The following is a 23,442-nucleotide window of genomic DNA, read 5'->3' on the forward strand; positions in this document are numbered from 1 at the left end:
CAATTCTCATCAAACCTCAACTCAGATCCCCCCAAATCAGACCCACATTCCTCCTCAGACCTCAGATCAGATCCCTATTCCTCATCAGACCTCAGATCAGACCCCTAAGCTCCATCAGACCTAGTCATAGTGCACGCTTATGTGTGCTACCTCCTGATGCTGTAGGCAGTGTGACGCCCAGAGGACCAGGGAGAGGTGACTACAGTCACTACTCCCCGCTCCTTCTGCATGCTAATGTTTCCATAATAGAAGAGCATATTCGTATTTGCACCATATTCTCTGCTCTCTTCTCTCCTTGGATGCTGTTTCATGAGTTTTTGATATTGTATATTTTGTTATATAATTTTGGCAGCACCATAATTGTTCTTTTTTTTTATTGAATTCTCGGTTCTCAGATGCAAACTAAAGTTTGTAACGATCAGGATAACGAGGTGGGGGAGGTCTGAAGGTTTCTTTCTCTTCTTCATGTAGGGGATGTGGTCAGGACATCTCTTCCCCTGGTGCTAAGTAGTACAGCAGCAGATGTCCGCGCTCCACCATCACTATGTACTCACCCTATCGTCTGTCTGTCCTGGGTGTCCTTACTGTCATAGGTAAGTGCACATAACGTGATACTTACTGTACAATAGAGATATAGAGAGATGAGGTAGAAGGTGGCCGGTAAGTGGGAGCAAAACACAGAAGTAGGTAGAAGGAGAGAAGAGGGGTAGTAGTTCTAGTTAGTGACAGTAACTAATACTCCCTAGGACTATTACTCCCACTATGTGTTCTTCACCTCACAGAGATACAGAAGTATAGTTTTATGAATTATATATACAGTGTGAATGAATCTATAGAATAAATGCATTGGTGCTAGGTCTCTGAGCCAAATAGGGGTAGTAGTACTGTACAGGAATAGTAGTAGTCAGTGCCACGTGTGAGTATATATATATTCATCTTTTGTCATTTGTATTATGATGTATTGTGTTCTTTAAGATGATATAACATAAATACACAGTGGGGTAAAGTGGTGGACAGTGGAGTGCAATGGTAGATAATGGGGTACAATGGTGGACAGTGGAGTAGAATGGTGGACAGTGGGGACACTGGAGTAAATGGTGGACAGTGGAGTAGAATGGTGGACAGTGGGGACAGTGGAGTAAATGGTGGACAGTGGAGTAGAATGGTGGACAGTGAAGTAAATGTTGGACAGTGGAGTAGAATGGTGGACAGTGGGGACAGTGGAGTAGAATGGTGGACAGTGGGGACAGTGGAGTAAATGGTGGACAGTGGAGTAGAATGGTGGACAGTGAAGTAAATGTTGGACAGTGGAGTAGAATGGTGGACAGTGGGGACAGTGGAGTAGAATGGTGGACAGTGGGGACAGTGGAGTAAATGGTGGACAGTGGAGTAGAATGGTGGACAGTGGAGTAGAATGGTGGACAGTGGAGTAGAATGGTGGACAGTGGAGTAGAATGGTGGACAGTGGGGACAGTGGAGTAAATGGTGGACAGTGGAGTAGAATGGTGGACAGTGGAGTAAATGGTGGACAGTGGAGTAGAATGGTGGACAGTGGAGTAGAATGGTGGACAGTGGAGTAGAATGGTGGACAGTGGAGTAGAATGGTGGACAGTGGGGACAGTGGAGTAAATGGTGGACAGTGGAGTAGAATGGTGGACAGTGGAGTAGAATGGTGGACAGTGGGGACAGTGGAGTAAATGGTGGACAGTGGAGTAGAATGGTGGACAGTGAAGTAGAATGGTGGATAGTGGAGTAGAATGGTGGACAGTGGGGACAGTGGAGTAAATGGTGGACAGTGGAGTAGAATGGTGGACAGTGGAGTAGAATGGTGGACAGTGAGCTGCATTCTCTGTGCACAAGAAATCCCAGAAATGTTCATGGACAGAACAAATTTGTGGGGAAAAATGTCTAAACCTCCTCTACAACCCTGTACAAATCTCTAGCTCCAGGAGGTGCTGGAGGTGACTGGTTCTAAAAAGGGATCCATAGGTTAATAATTCAAGGGTTCACTTACTTTTCTCCCCGTACTGTGGATGTTTACTGAATGTGCTCCATAGCAGACATGAAGGGTAGCAGTGTCTGCGTGTTATCAGGATGTAGACATGTGCATGTATGTCTAGAAGTGTCACCTAGAGAACTTCAGACCTCATCATATTAGTAATCCCTGGCAAAATCCAGGGAAATCCAAATGCTTTGCTTACCTGCAAGATTAGATGAGATTATATAATACAGAGTATCAGTGGCGTAGCTAGAAATGACTGGGCCCCACAGCAAATTTTTGAATGGGGCCCCCCTCCCCCAGTAATTTTTTCGCAACCCCTTCCTTTCATGCTGCCCCCATTCCTGTGGCCAGTAAAGATCGCTCTCTCAGACCGGGGCCGGCAGCTGTTCCATCTGTTTTATACACGGTCTATACTGTCACTGGATATAATTTCATTGTGTAATACTGTTAAGGGGGCCCTGACCAAATGCTTCAGTCCTCCTCCTCCTGGATGGACTCCTTCTGGGTCAGGGCCCCAAAGCAGCCGCATCCCCTATAGCTGCGCGCCTGCAGAGTATTTAAAGGGAACCCGTCATCAACTTTATGCTGACCTCACTAAGGGCAGCATAAAATAGTGACAGAAATGCTGATGTCAGCGGTGTGTCACTCATGAGCTAAAAGTAAGTGGTTGCTGAGAACCAGCATCATAATTAGAGATGAGCGAATTTTTCTAAAATTCGATTCGCTGGTTCGGCAAATTTTAAAAAAAAAATTTGGTTTGATCCGAATATATTTGCGGCGAATCGCATAAAAAAAAGTCTATTTGCTGGCTGCAGAGAGCCTTTATAGTGGTGTAGAACACTGTGCCTGTATAGTGGTGTAGAACACTGTGCCTGTATAGTGGTGTAGAACACTGTGCCTGTATAGCGGTGTAGAACACTGTGCCTTTATAGTGGTGTAGAACACTGTGCCTGTATAGTGGTGTAGAACACTGTGCCTGTATAGTGGTGTAGAACACTGTGCCTGTATAGTGGTGTAGAACACTGTGCCTGTATAGTGGTGTAGAACACTGTGCCTGTATAGTGGTGTAGAACACTGTGCCTGTATAGCGGTGTAGAACACTGTGCCTGTATAGTGGTGTAGAACACTGTGCCTTTATAGTGGTGTAGAACACTGTGCCTGTATAGTGGTGTAGAACACTGTGCCTGTATAGTGGTGTAGAACACTGTGCCTGTATAGCGGTGTAGAACACTGTGCCTGTATAGTAGTGTAGAACACTGTGCCTGTATTGTGGTGTAGAACACTGTGTCTGTATAGTGGTGTAGAACACTGTGCCTGTATAGTGGTGTAGAACACTGTGCCTGTATAGCTGTGTAGAACACTGTGCCTGTATAGGGGTGTAGAACACTGTGCCTGTATAGCGGTGTAGAACACTGTGCCTGTATAGTGGTGTAGAACACTGTTCCTGTATAGTGGTGTAGAACACTGTGCCTGTATAGTGGTGTAGAACACTGTGCCTGTATAGCGGTGTAGAACACTGTGCCTGTATAGCGGTGTAGAACACTGTGCCTTTATAGTGGTGTAGAACACTGTGCCTGTATAGCGGTGTAGAACACTGTGCCTGTATAGCGGTGTAGAACACTGTGCCTGTATAGAGGTGTAGAACACTGTGCCTGTATAGCGGTGTAGAACACTGTGCCTGTATAGCGGTGTAGAACACTGTGCCTGTATAGCGGTGTAGAACACTGTGCCTGTATAGTGGTGTAGAACACTGTGCCTGTATAGTGGTGTAGAACACTGTGCCTGTATAGTGGTGTAGAGCACTGTGCCTGTATAGTGGTGTAGAACACTGTGCCTGTATAGTGGTGTAGAACACTGTGCCTGTATAGTGGTGTAGAACACTGTGCCTGTATAGTGGTGTAGAACACTGTGCCTGTATAGCGGTGTAGAACAATGTGCCTGTATAGTGGTCTAGAACACTGTGCCTGTATAGCGGTGTAGAACACTGTGCCTGTATAGAGGTGTAGAACACTGTGCCTGTATAGAGGTGTAGAACACTGTGCCTGTATAGCGGTGTAGAACACTGTGCCTGTATAGCGGTGTAGAACACTGTGCCTGTATAGCGGTGTAGAACACTGTGCCTGTATAGCGGTGTAGAACACTGTGCCTGTATAGTGGTGTAGAACACTGTGCCTGTATAGCGGTGTAGAACACTGTGCCTGTATAGCGGTGTAGAACAATGTGCCTGTATAGCGGTGTAGAACACTGTGCCTGTATAGCGGTGTAGAACACTGTGCCTGTATAGTGGTGTAGAACACTGTGCCTGTATAGTGGTGTAGAACACTGTGCCTGTATAGTGGTGTAGAACACTGTGCCTGTATAGCGGTGTAGAACACTGTGCCTGTATAGCGGTGTAGAACAATGTGCCTGTATAGTGGTCTAGAACACTGTGCCTGTATAGCGGTGTAGAACACTGTGCCTGTATAGCGGTGTAGAACACTGTGCCTGTATAGCGGTGTAGAACACTGTGCCTGTATAGCGGTGTAGAACACTGTGCCTGTATAGTGGTGTAGAACACTGTGCCTGTATAGTGGTGTAGAACACTGTGCCTGTATAGAGGTGTAGAACACTGTGCCTGTATAGCGGTGTAGAACACTGTGCCTGTATAGCGGTGTAGAACACTGTGCCTGTATAGCGGTGTAGAACACTGTGCCTGTATAGGGGTGTAGAACACTGTGCCTGTATAGCGGTGTAGAACACTGTGCCTGTATAGTGGTGTAGAACACTGTGCCTGTATAGTGGTGTAGAACACTGTGCCTGTATAGTGGTGTAGAACACTGTGCCTGTATAGTGGTGTAGAACACTGTGCCTGTATAGTGGTGTAGAACACTGTGCCTGTATAGTGGTGTAGAACACTGTGCCTGTATAGAGGTGTAGAACACTGTGCCTGTATAGCGGTGTAGAACACTGTGCCTGTATAGTGGTGTAGAACACTGTGCCTGTATATCGGTGTAGAACACTGTGCCTGTATAGTGGTGTAGAACACTGTGCCTGTATAGTGGTGTAGAACACTGTGCCTGTATAGCGGTGTAGAACACTGTGCCTGTATAGAGGTGTAGAACACTGTGCCTGTATAGCGGTGTAGAACACTGTGTCTGTATAGCGGTGTAGAACACTGTGCCTGTATAGCGGTGTAGAACACTGTGCCTGTATAGTGGTGTAGAACACTGTGCCTGTATAGAGGTGTAGAACACTGTGCCTGTATAGAGGTGTAGAACACTGTGCCTGTATAGCGGTGTAGAACACTGTGCCTGTATAGCGGTGTAGAACACTGTGCCTGTATAGCGGTGTAGAACACTGTGCCTGTATAGGGGTGTAGAACACTGTGCCTGTATAGCGGTGTAGAACACTGTGCCTGTATAGTGGTGTAGAACACTGTGCCTGTATAGTGGTGTAGAACACTGTGCCTGTATAGTGGTGTAGAACACTGTGCCTGTATAGTGGTGTAGAACACTGTGCCTGTATAGTGGTGTAGAACACTGTGCCTGTATAGTGGTGTAGAACACTGTGCCTGTATAGAGGTGTAGAACACTGTGCCTGTATAGCGGTGTAGAACACTGTGCCTGTATAGTGGTGTAGAACACTGTGCCTGTATAGTGGTGTAGAACACTGTGCCTGTATAGTGGTGTAGAACACTGTGCCTGTATAGTGGTGTAGAACACTGTGCCTGTATAGCGGTGTAGAACACTGTGCCTGTATAGAGGTGTAGAACACTGTGCCTGTATAGCGGTATAGAACACTGTGCCTGTATAGCGGTGTAGAGCACTGTGCCTGTATAGCGGTGTAGAACACTGTGCCTTGCAGTAACACACATAGGGAGTCTGCTGTGGTAGTGAAATAATACTGTGAGTCCGTATGACATGCAGATGACAGGCGTCGCTCTTACAATCACTGCACACTTCACTTATTTGGGCCGTCAGGGGGCCAAAACTGACCAAATAACTCCAGTATGAACTGATAGGTCGATGTTAGCGCCAAGAAGAAGCGCACTCCTTTTACACCGTCGTCAGCTGATTCCACATAGATGTCTACAGAACCTGTTCCAAATAAACGCTTATACAAGTAGAGCCCCCGACAGAGTGGAGAGGGGGTCAGCAGTAAGTTTGTGTTGGCACTTGTGTTTGGGTCTCTCCTCGTCTATGTCTCAGGGGTTCTGTCGTTTAGTTGTGGTGGCTGGCTGCATTCCTTGAACTGGCTTTGGTGTATGCTGGTGGGGGATGCATGCTGGGAGCGACTTGGTGGGTGCGATTTCTGAGTGTGGACACAGTGATCAGTGCCATATCTCCTGGCTGTTCGTTGGCTGGCTGCCTGGTTTGTTGGTGGTTCCGGCGGCTGGCAGCAGTCTTGCGGAGACTCGCTTGTACTGACACTAATTCTGCTATTTTTTTTCCCTTCCCCCATCCCTGTTGTTTGTGGGTTCCCCACTAGCTTCTCCTTTTCTGTTGGGGGGGCTTTGAGGGGTGGGAGTGTCACGGTCATATTGTTGTTTGACCGTGACGCGGTTGCCTTGCAGACTGACTGCCGGTGGCAACTTGTTTTCGGTTTGCACGTGCATTTACCCTTTAAGGTGTGTCTCCCTGTAGTTTGGTGAGCGAGGGGTTAATCCTCTAGCTATGGGGATTTAGGTGTGTCCTGGGTGTGGCCACTAGCTTGACTTTATCTATGGCTTCCTGGCTGGGGGCAGTGGTACTCCATCCTTGTTTGGTGATGGAACTCTGCTCCTTTCCTGGGTGATTCTGCCTAGTCCTTGAGGGCCACCTTGTTGGAAATAAATTGTCTTCCTTTTGTATGCTCCTTATACCCTACCTCACTTTTTGTATGTTAGGTGTGGGTTTATGTTCAGGGTGTGTTGTACGTCTTTATTGTTGTTACATGTCTGGGCTGTTGTTGGTGTTTGTCCCTGCATGTATGTAAGACGTTTTCCCTGTGTGTTGTGTCCTCCGGAAGGGGGTTGGTTTCCCGGAGGGGTGAACCACTAGCCTGTATGCAGCGCTGCCTGGGGCTGCCATGCACTTTGCGGCATGGGGGTCCTGGTGGTGTCTGGTGTGCTGGATACCTGTGATAGTTGCTGGTACGGTGTCCAGTTTGGTGTTAGGGCTCCTGTACGTATGCACGGGTTCCAGTTGTGGAGACTTCGGCAGGTAAGTGTTATCTTGTGTTCTTACCTGCCGAGCCTCTTGCTGTGTATGGTCTCTCCCCCACTCCCCACTGTGACAGATTCCTCCCTACCCTGGTCATCCGGCATCTATTCACCCCGCTGAAGGATTATTTTGAAAGTATGTAGAAGCCACATGTGGCCCCCACGCTGCAGATTTATCATGGAAATACTGGATTTTATAATATTACATTATAAAAAGAAAAAAATGAAGCCCTTTCGTCACCCGGCTCCCAAGTGCGATCAGCTACATCATCATCGACTATCTGCATGTCACTGATGTCCTCCTCAACCGTCTCTGGGTCAGGAGCCTGACTGCTCGCAACACCAGCTCCCACGGCACTCTCCTCATCACTACTTACCCGCCTACCGGAGGAAGCAGCGGATGTCTCCTCCACATCTTGGCTGGCTGCTGACTGTCTTCTAGTAGCTCGTCCTCACTGTATAGTGGAGCTGAGCCCACAGCATACAATACTTCCCTGACTGAGGGAACAGAAAAAGACAGAGGCAGGTTGAGGACAGGTGAGGGCAAAGGGTCTGCTCCCGGGCCATGCCAACTAAGGGTTGTGTCTGACGAACCCACTGACTCCTGGCTGGGGGTGTCTGATGTCACTTGCGACGAAGCTGAAGATCGAGTCAACCATTCAAGGACCGCTGGGTTGCTGGTCACGACACGACCGCTAGCTGACGGGAGCTCAGGCCTCTCGCTGTGACCCCTGCTGCACCGACCCCTTACTCTGCTGCGACCTCTGCCTGCCCCAGGAACATTTAGGCCTCTGTCACTCCCCTGTGCAGGGTCTGGCACTTCTCTGTCTGACATACTGTTAGTTCAAATAAATAAATAAATAAAAAGGAAATTAAAACACCCCAAAAAAGTCTGTAATTTTCTCACTTTACCACACAACGGCTAATACTTTTTTGTGCCACTAATACACACAAAAAAGGGCCTTAGAACGTACTGCACCGCTGAACAGCAAATATATTTTTTATTTTGCCACTAATACACGCCATAAAAGGCTTTACCGCAGATAACTGCACCGCTGAACAGCAAATATATTTTTTATTTTGCCACTAATACACGCCATAAAAGGCTTTACCGCAGATAACTGCACCGCTGAGCGGCAAGTATATTTTTTCTTCTAACGCTAATACATGTCACAAAAGGCTTTCAATCATATAGCTGCACCGCAGACCGGCAAATTAAATTTTGGTTTGCCACTAATAAACAGCAAAAATGGCTTTAAAACAGATGACTACACCGATGAGCGGCAAATATATATTTTCTTTTTACGGTAATACACGTCACAAAAGGCTTTAAAAGATATACGATAACTGCACCACTAAATGACAAATATATTTTGGTTTTGCCACTAATACACGGCAAAAATGGCTTTTGAACAGATAACAGCACCGCTGAACAGCAAATATATTTTGGTTTTGCCACTAATACACGGCAAAAATGGCTTTAGAACAGATAATTACACCGCTGAGCGGCAAATATATTTTTTATTTTTATGGTAATACTTGCCACAAAATGCTTTAAAACATATACGGTAACTGCACTGCTGACCGGCAAATATATTTTTGGTTTGCCACTAATACACGGCAAAATAGGCTTTAAAAGAGGTAACCGCACCGCTGAACGGCAAATATATTTTTCTTTTGCCACTAATACACGACAAAAAGGGCTGTAATTTTAGCACTTCACCACACAACGGCTAATAAGCCCCTTTTTTCCAACTAATACAAGCCTAAAAATGCTTTAGAACATATAACTGCACCGCACAAGGGCAAATAAGACGTGGAAATATTTCCTTGTAATAACTCCTGTTAATGGCGGTATCACACAGAACTTGCACCCTAATAACAGGAACGGTTTTCTGGAATTACAGAGCTGTATAATGGCGATTTGGATCCCCAGTCAGTGCAGCAAGGTGTAATAGGATTGTTCCTATTCCCCAGGCTGTAACCTCCCCTACTGAACCCTGTTCTACAGAAATGCTGTGGAATGATTCCTCCCTGTCCTTTCCCTTCACCTTGAATAATCTTTCCCTGAACTTGTAAATAGTTTTTTCAGCACAATTAAGTTGTTTTTATTAGCACTGTCCCTAGCGCCTGCTGACGTCTCTCCCTGCACTAAGTACACTGGTGAATGGCTGAATCTAAGATGGCTGAGGCTATTTATAGGGCTGTGACATCACAGGGCTGGCTGGCTGCTGATTGGCTGCATGCATGGCATTGTGGGTGATCCCACCTTACCAGAGTTCCTTTCTACATGTCCTCACACGTGCAGCAGCCATTTTAGGAAGCGCGAGGAAATTCGGCTTCGGTGCGAATCAAACTTTTCCTGAAATTCTGATCGAATTCCACTTCGATTTGCTCATCTCTAATCATAATCATTGCAGCCCAGGCCTTGAAAAGAGTCAAATCTACTTGAGAAGAGTCCTGGTTGTCCATAATCTCCTGCTCTCCACCCATCTGATGATTGGCAGTTCTCTCCTAGAGAGAAAGGGAGAAAACTAGGTAGAAGACGGTCAGTCATCAGCAGGTGGGCAGGAGAGCAGGACTTCATGAATAACCAGGACTCTTCTCAGGAGGCCAGGACTCTTCTCCAGGCCCAGTCTGCAATGATTGTGATGTTGGTTCTTGGCAACCACTTACTTTTAACTTATAAATGACAGAACACTGAACTCAGTCTCTACTTTACGCTGCTGTTAGTATGGACAGCATAAAGTTGATGACAGGTTCCCTTCAAGCATCACCCCCCACACCACATCCTGGGTACAGAAACAAAAGCAGGTTATAGCAGTGAGGTAGATGTGAGCTCAGTGTCTGAGGGTCTCGTCAGGATGTGGCTTTTCTTATATCATTTTTTTTTGGTACCATTTTTGTGACAATGTGAAAATGTATTTGTATGAGCTGTATAGCTCCTAGCTGTGACCCCACAGTGCGCCCCCGGAGGAACAGTTTGACCTTCTCTTTACTAGCTTATTTACCCAGGTTATTCCCCTCTCCCCATTGATGAGATGATTACTGTTTTCATTATGGGTGATCTCACATCCACCACCAACTTGCTATGGACCCTCAGGATGAGCCATCAACGTGGGATCAAAGTTAGAAAAAGCAATATGTTTAATGAGCATCAAATTCAAGGAAAGTCCCCAAATCTTCTGTCTACAAGCATCTATTTCTAGAAAGATAGTCTAAAGCATCAGTTGAGGTCGGAACCACAGAGAAACATACATGGCAACCTACCACATCCGGGGTCTTTACACTGGCTGGCTCCCAGGTCCTGCTGAGGGTTGAAGGAGCATCCTAATACCTCGGCCTTGGGCACCAATAAGCCTACATGTAAGATGACCTTGTAGAGGCAGGGAGTGAAGTATGTAAAGTAGGCTTCTCCCTATGGCACCACTTAGAAATGGGAGGCACAGTGGATGCACTGGTGAGATACATTGTATCAGCCGGTCGAATACAGCAGAATGAACAAGTGACCCCCATCTGTGACCCCCAGCCGTTGTCTGTAATTTGCGAGGGATCTTCGCAGTAAGTGTACAATTATTCTGTAGATGACAATCCTCATGTCTTTCCCCAGGTTATGTTGGAGCTCTCACCATCTCCTCTGCTCAAACACATGTAACTGGATATATAAATGACTCCATCATACTGGCCGTGTCCTACCAAATCAGCAATACTACAGACTGGCTCCAGATTAGATGGGATATGGTCCATCCAAAACATGTGCATTTGCTCATCTGCACTGTACAATTTGGGACCCAACCCAAGCACAGCATGTTCCCAGAAAATGGATACGAAAGCCGGATGACTATTATTCCGGAGAATGGATCACTGAATATTACACACTTGAAGGTGGAGGACAGCGGAACATACAAGGTGTCCATGCTGAATAATGAACTGGAAAAGGAGATGCTGATCGACTTCACAGTCCTACCTGTCAGAACTGAGGGTAAGTCTATTAAATACCGTATTTTCTGCCCTATAAGACGCAACCGCCCATAAGACGCACCTAGGTTTTCGAGGAGGAAAATAAGAAAAAAAAGGTGTGCTTTTGGTGGATTTTGAACTAATGGTGGTCTGTGGATGACACTATTGTGGGGGATCTGTTGAGGACACTGTTATGGGGGATCTATGGGTGACACTGTTATGGGGGATCTGTGGGTGAAGCTCTCATGGGGATCTCTGGATGGCTCTTATTGGGGTCTCTGGATGACACTGTTATGGGGATCTGTGGATGACACTGTTATGGGGGGATCTGTGGATGACACATATATGTGTCATCCACAGATCCCCTCCATAACAGTGTCCCTGTAGTGTGAATGACCCCCAATACAAGGGGTGGGGGTCGCATCTGCTTTTATAATGACAGCGGGGCCCGTGCAGTGACTGTATTCTACTACACGGGCCCCGCTCACTGTATATACCGTAATCTTATCTATAATTGTGGCATTGTTTATAGTAATCAGCGCCTGTATTACTTACAACAAGCGCTTGTAGCAGAGAGGAGGGAGGAGGCAGGCCGGGAGGACGGGCGCTGGCAGCGTGAGTCACTACGCCATGTGCCCATGCCGCCTGATTCATTCATAAATTGGGCGGCGCAGGCACGTGACATAGTGACTCACGCTGCCAGTGCCCGTCCTCCCGGCCTGCCTCCTCTCTGCTACCGAGCGCTTGTTGTAAGTAATACAGGCGCTGATTACTATTAACAATGCCACAATTATAGATACGATTACGGTATATACAGTGAGCGGGGCCCGTGTAGTAGAATACAGTCACTGCACGGGCCATGCTGTCATTATAAAAGCAGATGCCGGCCCCCAGCCCCTCCTTCCTCTCAGCTAATACACCCGCCGCGCGGCATCACGGCGGGTGTATCATTGACAGTTCGGCAAAATGCAGCATTCGCCCCATAAGATGCACTGCTATTTTCCCCCCACTTTTGGGGGGGGGGGGAGTACGTCTTATAGGTCGAAAAATACGGTATCCCCCAAACTAGGACATGACCACTTGGTTTCTGGATTACAATTTAACCACATAGTGATGTACTGTATATGTGGACATATAAATATCTGATCTTTGGATAATCAGTATATATACACTGCTCAAAAAAATAAAGGGAACACAAAAATAACACATCCTAGATCTGAATTAATTAAATATTCTTCTGAAATACTTTGTTCTTTACATAGTTGAATGTGCTGACAACAAAATCACACAAAAAAAAAAATGGAAATCAAATTTTTTAACCCATGGAGGTCTGGATTTGGAGTCACACTTAAAATTAAAGTGGAAAAACACACTACAGGCTGATCCAACTTTGATGTAATGTCCTTAAAACAAGTCAAAATGAGGCTCAGTAGTGTGTGTGGCCTCCACGTGCCTGTATGACCTCCCTACAACGCCTGTGCATGCTCCTGATGAGGTGGCGGACGGTCTCCTGAGGGATCTCCTCCCAGACCTGGACTAAAGCATCTGCCAACTCCTGGACAGTCTGTGGTGCAACGTGACGTTGGTGGATAGAGCGAGACATGATGTCCCAGATGTGCTCAATTAGATTCAGGTCTGGGGAACGGGCGGGCCAGTCCATAGCATCAATGCCTTCGTCTTGCAGGAACTGCTGACACACTCCAGCCACATGAGGTCTAGCATTGTCTTGCATTAGGAGGAACCCAGGGCCAACCGCACCAGCATATGGTCTCACAAGGGGTCTGAGGATCTCATCTCGGTACCTAATGGCAGTCAGGCTACCTCTGGCGAGCACATGGAGGGCTGTGCGGCCCTCCAAAGAAATGCCACCTCACACCATTACTGACCCAATGCCAAACCGGTCATGCTGGAGGATGTTGCAGGCAGCAGAACGTTCTCCACGGCGTCTCCAGACTCTGTCACGTCTGTCACATGTGCTCAGTGTGAACCTGCTTTCATCTGTGAAGAGCACAGGGCGCCAGTGGCGAATTTGCCAATCTTGGTGTTTTCTGGCAAATGGCAAACGTCCTGCACGGTGTTGGGCTGTAAGCACAACCCCCACCTGTGGACGTTGGGCCCTCATATCACCCTCATGGAGTCTGTTTCTGACCGTTTGAGCAGACACATGCACATTTGTGGCCTGCTGGAGGTCATTTTGCAGGGCTCTGGCCGTGCTCCTCCTGTTCCTCCTTGCACAAAGGCGGAGGTAGCGGTCCTGCTGCTGGGTTGTTGCCCTCCTACGGCCTCCTCCACGTCTCCTGATGTACTGGCCTGTCTCCTGGTAGCGCCTCCATGCTCTGGACACTACGCTGACAGACACAGCAAACCTTCTTGCCACAGCTCGCATTGATGTGCCATCCTGGATAAGCTGCACTACCTGAGCCACTTGTGTGGGTTGTAGACTCCGTCTCATGCTACCACTAGAGTGAAAGCACCGCCAGCATTCAAAAGTGACCAAAACATCAGCCAGGAAGCATAGGAACTGAGAAGTGGTCAGGTCACCACCTGCAGAACCACTCATTTATTGGGGGTGTCTTGCTAATTGCCTATAATTTCCACCTGTTGTCTATCCCATTTGCACAACAGCATGTGAAATTGATTGTCACTCAGTGTTGCTTCCTAAGTGGACAGTTTGATGTCACAGAAGTGTGATTGACTTGGAGTTACATTGTGTTGTTTAAGTGTTCCCTTTATTTTTTTTGAGCAGTGTATTTCCTTGCATTGATCAGCTAATGTGCACCATCTTAAGGAGAATCTGCCACAGGAGGACATTACCTTCACCTTTAATTTGAAGCATCCTCTAGGACAGGGTGCTGTTTCACCATTTGGAAACAGTTCGTTGGTGTAGGGAGTCTTATAGGCCATGCAATGCTCCCTAGAAAAAGGTAGGTAAATTAGTTCTCAAGAAGGAGAAAAATGTCTCTGCAGTGCCCTTTTGGGGGTAAGTCAACATCTGGCCCTTTAGTAGACCTTGCCACAACTTAGAATAAAAGTCAAACCAGAACCTTCTCAATGAGGTGTAGACATCCACCCGCAGACATCTGTTTCGGGGTTCTTGCCCCTCATCAGTGCTGTTGGCTGTGTGAGATGCTGTTGCTGTAGGTGTATCTTACTGCTTCTCCTCATGGAGACCATCAGTAGGCATAGGGTGTGTTGGGGAAAAAGCTTGTAAAGTCACATAACAAGTTTTTAAACAACTTTATTGAACCAATGCTCCTCACAAAATACTGGGGAAAAGATAAAGAGATAAAAATATTAAGTAAAATGAATAATCTGAGAGCCTCATCTTTACATGGGTCAACTGGGAGCAGATTTCTTGAAGGCCATGCCTACATGGCTATATGGCCCCACGCTCAACAGTTTGCTTCCCGTCATATAGTATCCCATCCCCAAAGGTAATGAAGATTATAACTGATTGTCATGCCCCCCCCCCCCCAGATATGTAGATGTAGTATTCATTAACTTGTGTACAGTAGAAGATTAATCTCTCGGTGGCAGCCACTATAATCCACGGCACATATGTCCTTCGATGTAAGATATAGATATAATAAGCAGTGTAATCTACCAGCGGATTAGTGACCTATATCAGCCTTACGATCTGTGGCACTGGGGGAGAACATCGCTCATACAATCTGTAGGATAACACAGACTAATTCCATCAAATGCAGGCTCCAGATGTTATATTTCACACGGCACTGATAACCCGGAGTGATATAGGAGGCACGCCAAAGAAAATGGAGCAGATCAGCCGGTGAAATGTTCAGGATGTGTTCAGATGGAGCAGAGCTGTGTCTGCACCTTTTGTATAGCCGTTAGATAGATACTTATCATGATAAAGAATAAGACTGAGCAACAGTTATGGAGGAAAGTAAGTACCCCCCCCCCCCCCCCATGGTTCTGTCTACTATATGTGGGCATCAACATCTTTATCAAAATAAAAAGGTGGTGGCAGACAACACAAAAACTTCACACATTTCCTTCTGTGCTTGTCTCTAGCACCTGGTATTACCTCCTGGGCAGCCACAACATGAAGGGTGTATTATACAGTTCTCCAAGTCTCTGAGAATTGTCATTTGATGGTTGAGATGTTTCTTGCATTTAGGTCTAGTTCGAAGATTTAATAGTATGTTTAGGGTCAAACCAAAAACCTTCAACCACCTTGAGAACTAATTTACATTTCTTAGTGAGCATTATATGGCCAAAAAGACTCCTTTACGCCAATGAACCATCAACACATGTAAAAAAATCTTGGATAATCAAATATTGCAGCGATGTAGCTCGAAAAGGCCCAAAATTAATATACAGAAGGCACTATACAAACTGTACAAAATGTACACTAAATATTAGAGAAGAGGTATCCAGACTTAATTGTGTCATACATGAAAGTTACATAAACCTTAGGTCAGATGGTGGTGGGGACCTGAAACCACCTTTAGAAGAATGGATGGGGATAAGCGCCACTACAATACACCACTCCATCTACTAGACAGTGCTGCTCCATACATTTTATATACTGCTGCTCTGGGCTCAGCTCTATTGATGATGACAAGCAATTACGTGGATAGCTTGTCATACGATCACAGAGGACACTATAGACCCCATTAAGCATGCACAATAGCAGTTAATGCAGCCTTGAGATGGGCGCTCACCTTCCCTGCTGGGGGGCAGCACCAGTTATGGCCTGTCGCAGCAACTGCTGCAGCAGGTGAAGAAAAAATAACCTACTGGAGGTGAAGATTTCTCACTTCTGCATGAATGCGAATTAAGTGGCAGAGTAGAGCCAAACCTTGTATGCATCCCACTGCTGAGCTACACAAGAAAACAATGCCCAGTAGTGCTGGTAGCCATGTGCTTCTCTCTACTGGGTGCACACAAAAGAAGAAAAGGAGCAGATCAGGCCCAAGTCAGGCCGTGAGGTATGTGGAGTAACAGTCACTGCAGCTGAAGATTTTGCAGACCAAAAGGTGGCCTTGAAGATGCGTCAAACAAAAGGTGAAGGAGATGTCCCAATGGCAGATGTTCCTAGGGGGAATGCACATTGGGTGATCAATGTCAGAATTCTCGCAGACTGTGCACCATGACCAAGCATTTCACAATATATTGTGGTAGATACTGGCACTTGGTGAGAAAGGGGCCCTTAGGGATGGAGCTCTGTAGTCTGAGGGCTGCTAGAGCTGTCACAGGTAGACGTAGTTCCATAGAACATGTCCAGATCTCCTGCTGACTACTTCTTGTGAGACGCCTTCAGGCTCCAGAGGCTCAGTAGGGATCCTCTCAGAGTGAAGAAACCAGGAGAAGAAGAAAAAGTTCCAGAACCAGAAAATTCCCTGTTTTACTTCAAATTCCCAAAACCTGTTTACCCAATACATCTCTGCCATCTGTGAATCTCTTCCACCCAGCCACTTCTGCAGTGTCAACCCTTGGCATTTTACTTCCGTCAGAGACTTTTCTGTGCTTTACAGTTTGATGAACTTGCTGGGCTTTTGTCGCCTCTGCACCACTCACAGGTTTATTAACAGAAGAGAGACACAGCGGGGAACTTTTCTACTTAAATTCATGTCATTTTGAGTAAATTACTTAAAATTTCAGAGAAAAAAATATCTACAGGAGAGGAATTTTGTATGAAGTAATTAGAGGTCGGGATACTTCACTGTAACCACAGAAAAAGCAGACTTTACTTTCTAAAGAAGACGACTGAGTAAAGTCAATGGGAGGCCCCGGGAGGAAAATACAAATCAGCACTGGGCCCTCATACATAACCCTTTAGCTGCCAGACATCACTCTGGCTGTAAAATTGGGGGAAGGGGCAAAAAGAGTGAAGTAATACTGTAATATTACAGGAGCCCATTATCATAAACATTTCCATAGGGTGAGACCTTATATGATAAAACTGTGCAGGTCATCAGTCAGGAAACTAGAGCCGAAAACAGAATTGATATCTTAGGAATCATCATAACCATAATAGAAAATGTACACATTTCAGAGTCCCTAGAATAAGACACTTAGGAAGACATTACTACGATAGTACTGTAACGGACCGTTTCAGCAGACAAGGGGTTAAAATCCGTTTAGGTGATGTGCCCCTTTCTGAGAGACAGGCACAGCTACTGCGGAACACCAACTCCCGAACTGGATACAAAGTAGCACTCCAAACTGGAACCTCACGAATAGCTGCTAGCAGACGAACAGGAAAAGCATACAATCCTGGCAATCAGTCTCTAACAGCATACAGTGAATCCCCCCAATAACGAGACAAGGCTCCGTGTTGAGGGTCAAACAGTGGTCTGCCTGTACTTGAAGTACAGCCTCTTTTATTCACAAAAAACAAACATAGTACTGCCCACAGGGGTTTGAAATACAACCAATCAGTAATTAACAAGACATGCAATGTAACTACAGCAACTAATCGTTCACGCCCCCAGAGGACCAGAATGAAGACTGTAACATAGGACAACATATCCCCACAATGCATTGTGGTTTCCTCCTCTCTGTCCAGACAACCTGAAGAGCAATCCAATTATCTCTGAGGACAAAAGGAGATCGCCAATACACATGTGAGGACAACAGAACAGACATCACCATTTTAAACACACAATGGGACAATAGAAACACACCCAGCATATTCCCTCCCCTTATCCTGAGAGGAGACTCAATTATACATACAGTTAAACATACTTTCTACCCAACTTTCATAACTCTAAAACCATACATCACATTCACATAAAAATTACATATTCGCAATCAACCCATTCAGGGGAACAACATTTAAAAAATGGCATGAATCAGACCAGGGGTTCAAAAGTTAGTAAAATATCTTTTGGGCCCTGGCTGGCACATGGCTATCTGGCTCAAACCAGTTTTACAGAGCCCTCTTTCCTGGAGACAATGGGAAATAATCAAATTATATCCAGGGATAGAGGCAGACTCCATTGAGCACATGGTTGCAAAAAGACATAAAATACAATAAAATACACAAGGTTACATTTACTACATAAAATAAAGACATGCAACATATCCCCAGATAGCTTAGGTCTGAGCGCATATTATTGAATGGCGCTCAGACCACACACATACAGTTCAATTGCCATGGAGCTTAAGTTTTGCATGGGCTGATGATAGGGCCCATAATCCTGGGGCAAGAGGCCAGCAGCCAGTCCTCTCCAAAGCCCAGTGGCGAGGTTGGTTTCGCCACAAGTACTACAAGCAATATCATCCATAAAAGCTAAACCTGTGTCTATAGAAATGTCACGTGCTGAAGGCACAGTGGATAGTGAAAAAATATACTATAATACCACCCTATACATAAAAGAATATAACTACTATAATACTGCTCCTATGTACAAGAATATAAATACTATAATACTGCCTCCTATGTACAAGTATATAACTACTATAATACTGCTCCTATGTACAAGAATATAACTACTATAATACTGCCTCCTATGTACAAGAATATAACTACTATAATACTGCTCCTATGTACAAGAATATAACTACTATAATACTGCTCCTATGTACAAGAATATATCTACTATAATACTGCTCCTATGTACAAGAATATAACTACTATAATACTGCTCCTATGTACAAGAATATAACTACTATAATACTGCCTCCTGTGTACAAGAATATAACTACTATAATACTGCCTCCTATGTCCAAGAATATAACTACTATAATACTGCTCCTATGTACAAGGATATAACTACTATAATACTGCCTCCTATGTACAAGAATATAACTACTATAATACTGCTCCTATGTACAAGAATATAACTGCTATAATACTGCTCCTATGTACAGGAATATAACTACTATAATACTGCCTCTTATGTACAAGAATATAACTATTATAATACTGCTCCTATGTACAAGAATATAACTACTATAATACTGCTCCTATGTACAAGAATATAACTACTATAATACTGCTCCTATGTACAAGAATATAACTACTATAATACTGCTCCTATGTACAGGAATATAACTACTATAATACTGCCCCTATGTGCAAGAATATAACTACTATAATACTGCTCCTATGTACAAGAATATAACTACTATAATACTGCTCCTATGTACAAGAATATAACTACTATAATACTGCTCCTATGTACAAGAATATAACTACTATAATACTGCCTCCTATGTACAAGAATATAACTACTATAATACTGCTCCTATGTACAAGAATAACACTATTATAATACTGCCTCCTATGTACAAGAATATAACTACTATAATACTACCTCCTATGTACAAGAATATAACTACTATAATACTGCTCCTATGTACAAGAATATAACTACTATAATACTGCCTCCTATGTACAAGAATATAACTACTATAATACTGCCTCCTATGTACAAGAATATAACTACTATAATACTGCTCCTATGTACAAGAATATAACTACTATAATACTGCTTCCTATGTACAAGAATATAACTACTATAATACTGCTCCTATGTACAAGAATATAACTACTATAATACTGCTCCTATGTACAAGAATAACACTACTATAATACTGCTCCTATGTACAAGAATATAACTACTATAATACTGCTCCTATGTACAAGGATATAACTACTATAATACTGCTCCTATGTACAAGAATATAACCACTATAATACTGCCTCCTATGTACAAGAATATAACTACTATAATACTGCTCCTATGTACAGGAATATAACTACTATAATACTGCCTCCTATGTACAAGAATATAACTACTATAATACTGCCTCCTATGTACAAGAATATAACTACTATAATACTGTCTCCTATGTACAAGAATATAACTACTATAATACTGCCTCCTATGTACAAGAATATAACTACTATGAAACTGCTCCTATGTACAAGAATATATCTACTATAATACTGCTCCTATGTACAAGAATATAACTACTATAATACTGCTCCTATGTACAAGAATATAACTACTATAATACTGCTCCTATGTACAAGAATATAACTACTATAATACTGCCTCCTATGTACAAGAATATAACTACTATAATACTGCCTCCTATGTACAAGAATATAACTACTATAATACTGTCTCCTATGTACAAGAATATAACTACTATAATACTGCCTCCTATGTACAAGAATATAACTACTATGAAACTGCTCCTATGTACAAGAATATATCTACTATAATACTGCTCCTATGTACAAGAATATAACTACTATAATACTGCCTCCTATGTACAAGAATATAACTACTATAATATTGTCTCCTATGTACAAGAATATAACTACTATAATACTGCCTCCTATGTACAAGAATATAACTACTATATTACTGCCTCCTATGTACAAGGATATAACTACTATAATACTTCTCCTATGTACAAGAATATAACTACTATAATACTGCCTCCTATGTACAAGAATATAACTACTATAATACTGCCACCTATGTACAAGAATATAACTACTATAATACTGCTCCTATGTACAAGAATATAACTACTATAATACTGCTCCTGTGTACAAGAATATAACTACTATAATACTGCTCCTATGTACAAGAATATAACTACTATAATACTGCTCCTATGTACAAGAATATAACTACTATAATACTGCTTCCTATGTACAAGAATATAACTACTATAATACTGCTCCTATGTACAAGAATATAACTACTATAATACTGCTCCTATGTACAAGAATAACACTACTATAATACTGCTCCTATGTACAAGAATATAACTACTATAATACTGCTCCTATGTACAAGGATATAACTACTATAATACTGCTCCTATGTACAAGAATATAACCACTATAATACTGCTCCTATGTACAAGAATATAACTACTATAATACTGCTCCTATGTACAAGAATATAACTACTATAATACTGCCTCCTATGTACAAGAATATAACTACTATAATACTGCCTCCTATGTACAAGAATATAACTACTATAATACTGTCTCCTATGTACAAGGATATAACTACTATAATACTGTCTCCTATGTACAAGAATATAACTACTATAATACTGCTCCTATATACAAGAATATAACTACTATAATACTGCCTCCTATGTACAAGAATATAACTACTATAATACTGCTCCTATGTACAAGAATATGACTACTATAATACTGCTCCTATGTACAAGAATATAACTACTATAATACTGCTCCTAGGTACAAGAATATAACTACTATAATACTGCTCTATGTACAAGAATATAACTACTATAATACTGCTCCTATGTACAAGAATATAACTACTATAATACTGCTCCTATGTACAAGAATATAACTACTATAATACTGCTCCTATGTACAAGAATATGACTGCTCTTACTTTATAACAAGAGCTCTGTTATACCATTGCTTTGTCCGTGATTTCAGCTTTGCGGTTTTCTCTTTCCTCCAGATCCAGCACCTGGTGCAGACACTGCCGGTTATTGCATTTGCTCAGGTAACATCAGCTCTGTGGATGTTGCCACCTCTGCCTGGATTCTTCTCGGCAGGCGTCTCTCCTCCATCTTCATTGCTGTTCTTGTTTTGCTTGGGATGCACTTCAAGACCTGGAATCGCTTTCGGAGCAGGACACTGAAGATGGTGCCACCAAACCGGCAGCTGTGGTAAGAGTTCAAATGTACGGAGAGGATCTCAGAGAAAATATAAGACCTGCCATGGATGAATGTGTCCTTCCTGAGAAGAGCAGTAGAAGATGATGAGAAGTCCTTGTGAGGAAGATGTCAAGGACAGGAGACCTTCTATGAGCCATCACCTATGCTTTCCACATTCCTGCTTAGCTAATCTACCTTTTAAGGCAAAGACTTAATTACTTTATACGTAGACATCCTAAACATTCTGGTGTCTACAAATCTCTGTGACAAAAACTAAAAAAGAAAAAATATGTCTGTACGAAAAATATAAAAAACAACCAAAATACAAGACATGTTCGAAAGAAAAATTAGTAATACATAAACCAAAGACGAAAAAAGTATACATACAAACGCCCTGGTTATACCAGCTTTGTCCATATCACTGTATACAAGAATATGTATAGCTTATACCAGCTGTACATACATAATTATATACAGGAGATACCCAGGTTATACCAGCTGTACATATATAATTATATATAGGAGATGCCCAGGTTATACCAGCTGTACATATATAATTATATACAGGAGATGCCCAGGTTATACCAGCTGTACATATATAATTATATATAGGAGATGCCCAGGTTATACCAGCTGTACATATATAATTATATATAGGAGATGCCCAGGTTATACCAGCTGTACATATATAATTATATACAGAAGATGCCCAGGTTATACCAGCTGTACATATATAATTATATACAGGAGATGCCCAGGTTATACCAGCTGTACATTTATAATTATATACAGGAGATGTATAACTTATACCAGCTGTACATGTATAATTATATACAGGAGATGCCCAGTTTATACCAGCTGTACATTTATAATTATATACAGGAGATGCACAGGTGATACCATTAATACTATATAACAAACATGCTGTATATTTACTCTGTATCGTGAACACATCATTCTACCAGTGTCCATACAGTAATACCATATGATAAAATAATACTCCTATACAGTATGCAAATGATACTACTATATACTGCCCACATAACCCTGCCATATATTTTTTACAATACTACTGAACATGTATTCAGTGCACATATAAGACTGCCATTCAGTGTGTAAATAATGCCGTCATATAGTGCTTGTCTACGGCAATCTCTCCAGACTTCAGAGATATCCTGCTCTAACAGGAATCAGAACAGGGTCGGTATACCTCAATGTCTTCACCTCCGGCACCACTTCCTCCCCTGCACTAATAATGAGAACGTAGAAGCTGTGATATACCGTATGTCAGCACTCTGATTACTGGACATTACTCCTCCCAAACTACTAGACCAATCTAACATCTGACAACTGGACATAACTTATACCTCACAACTGGACCTGACTACTGTTCCCAATACCTAAATAATGGACACATGAATAATACCTAAATATTGGAACTATATGCTGCTTCTAACCACTGGACTTGGTTACTATATGGCTACTGTAACTGATTACTTCTGCCCTTTGAAAACTGATTACTACCCGAATACTGGACCTAAACAAACATCTGACTACTGGAATCCTGCAGCAGTGCTGCTAAGTGCCTGTATGAGGTGCAATAGATAGAGCTTGATTTTGAATTTAAAATAGTATCAGAGATCTGTGTGCGCTGTGTG

The 23,442-nt window shown here is 43.3% G+C and overlaps 1 protein-coding gene across 1 annotated transcript; it reads left to right on the forward strand.

Moving 5' to 3' along the window:
- The first annotated feature begins 478 nt into the window (after positions 1–478).
- On the forward strand, positions 479–22,131 carry LOC120991862. The gene is made up of 3 exons (XM_040420612.1): positions 479–593; positions 10,792–11,163; positions 21,586–22,131. The coding sequence occupies exons 1-3, from the start codon at positions 545–547 to the stop codon at positions 21,798–21,800; spliced, it is 636 nt and encodes a 211-aa protein (XP_040276546.1). The 5' UTR covers positions 479–544; the 3' UTR covers positions 21,801–22,131.
- The last annotated feature ends 1,311 nt before the right edge of the window (positions 22,132–23,442 follow it).

The sequence above is a fragment of the Bufo bufo genome, chromosome 2 (genome assembly GCF_905171765.1).
Source record: "Bufo bufo chromosome 2, aBufBuf1.1, whole genome shotgun sequence".
Taxonomy (NCBI): Eukaryota; Metazoa; Chordata; class Amphibia; order Anura; family Bufonidae; genus Bufo; species Bufo bufo.

Excerpts from the sequence above, each read along its gene's own strand:
- LOC120991862 (XM_040420612.1), top strand. The coding sequence starts at position 545 with ATGTACTCACCCTATCGTCTGTCTGTCCTGGGTGTCCTTACTGTCATA. Across the intron at positions 594-10,791 it reads GGGTGTCCTTACTGTCATAG|GTTATGTTGGAGCTCTCACC; the intron begins GTAAGTGCACAT and ends GTCTTTCCCCAG. Across the intron at positions 11,164-21,585 it reads CCTACCTGTCAGAACTGAGG|ATCCAGCACCTGGTGCAGAC; the intron begins GTAAGTCTATTA and ends TCTTTCCTCCAG.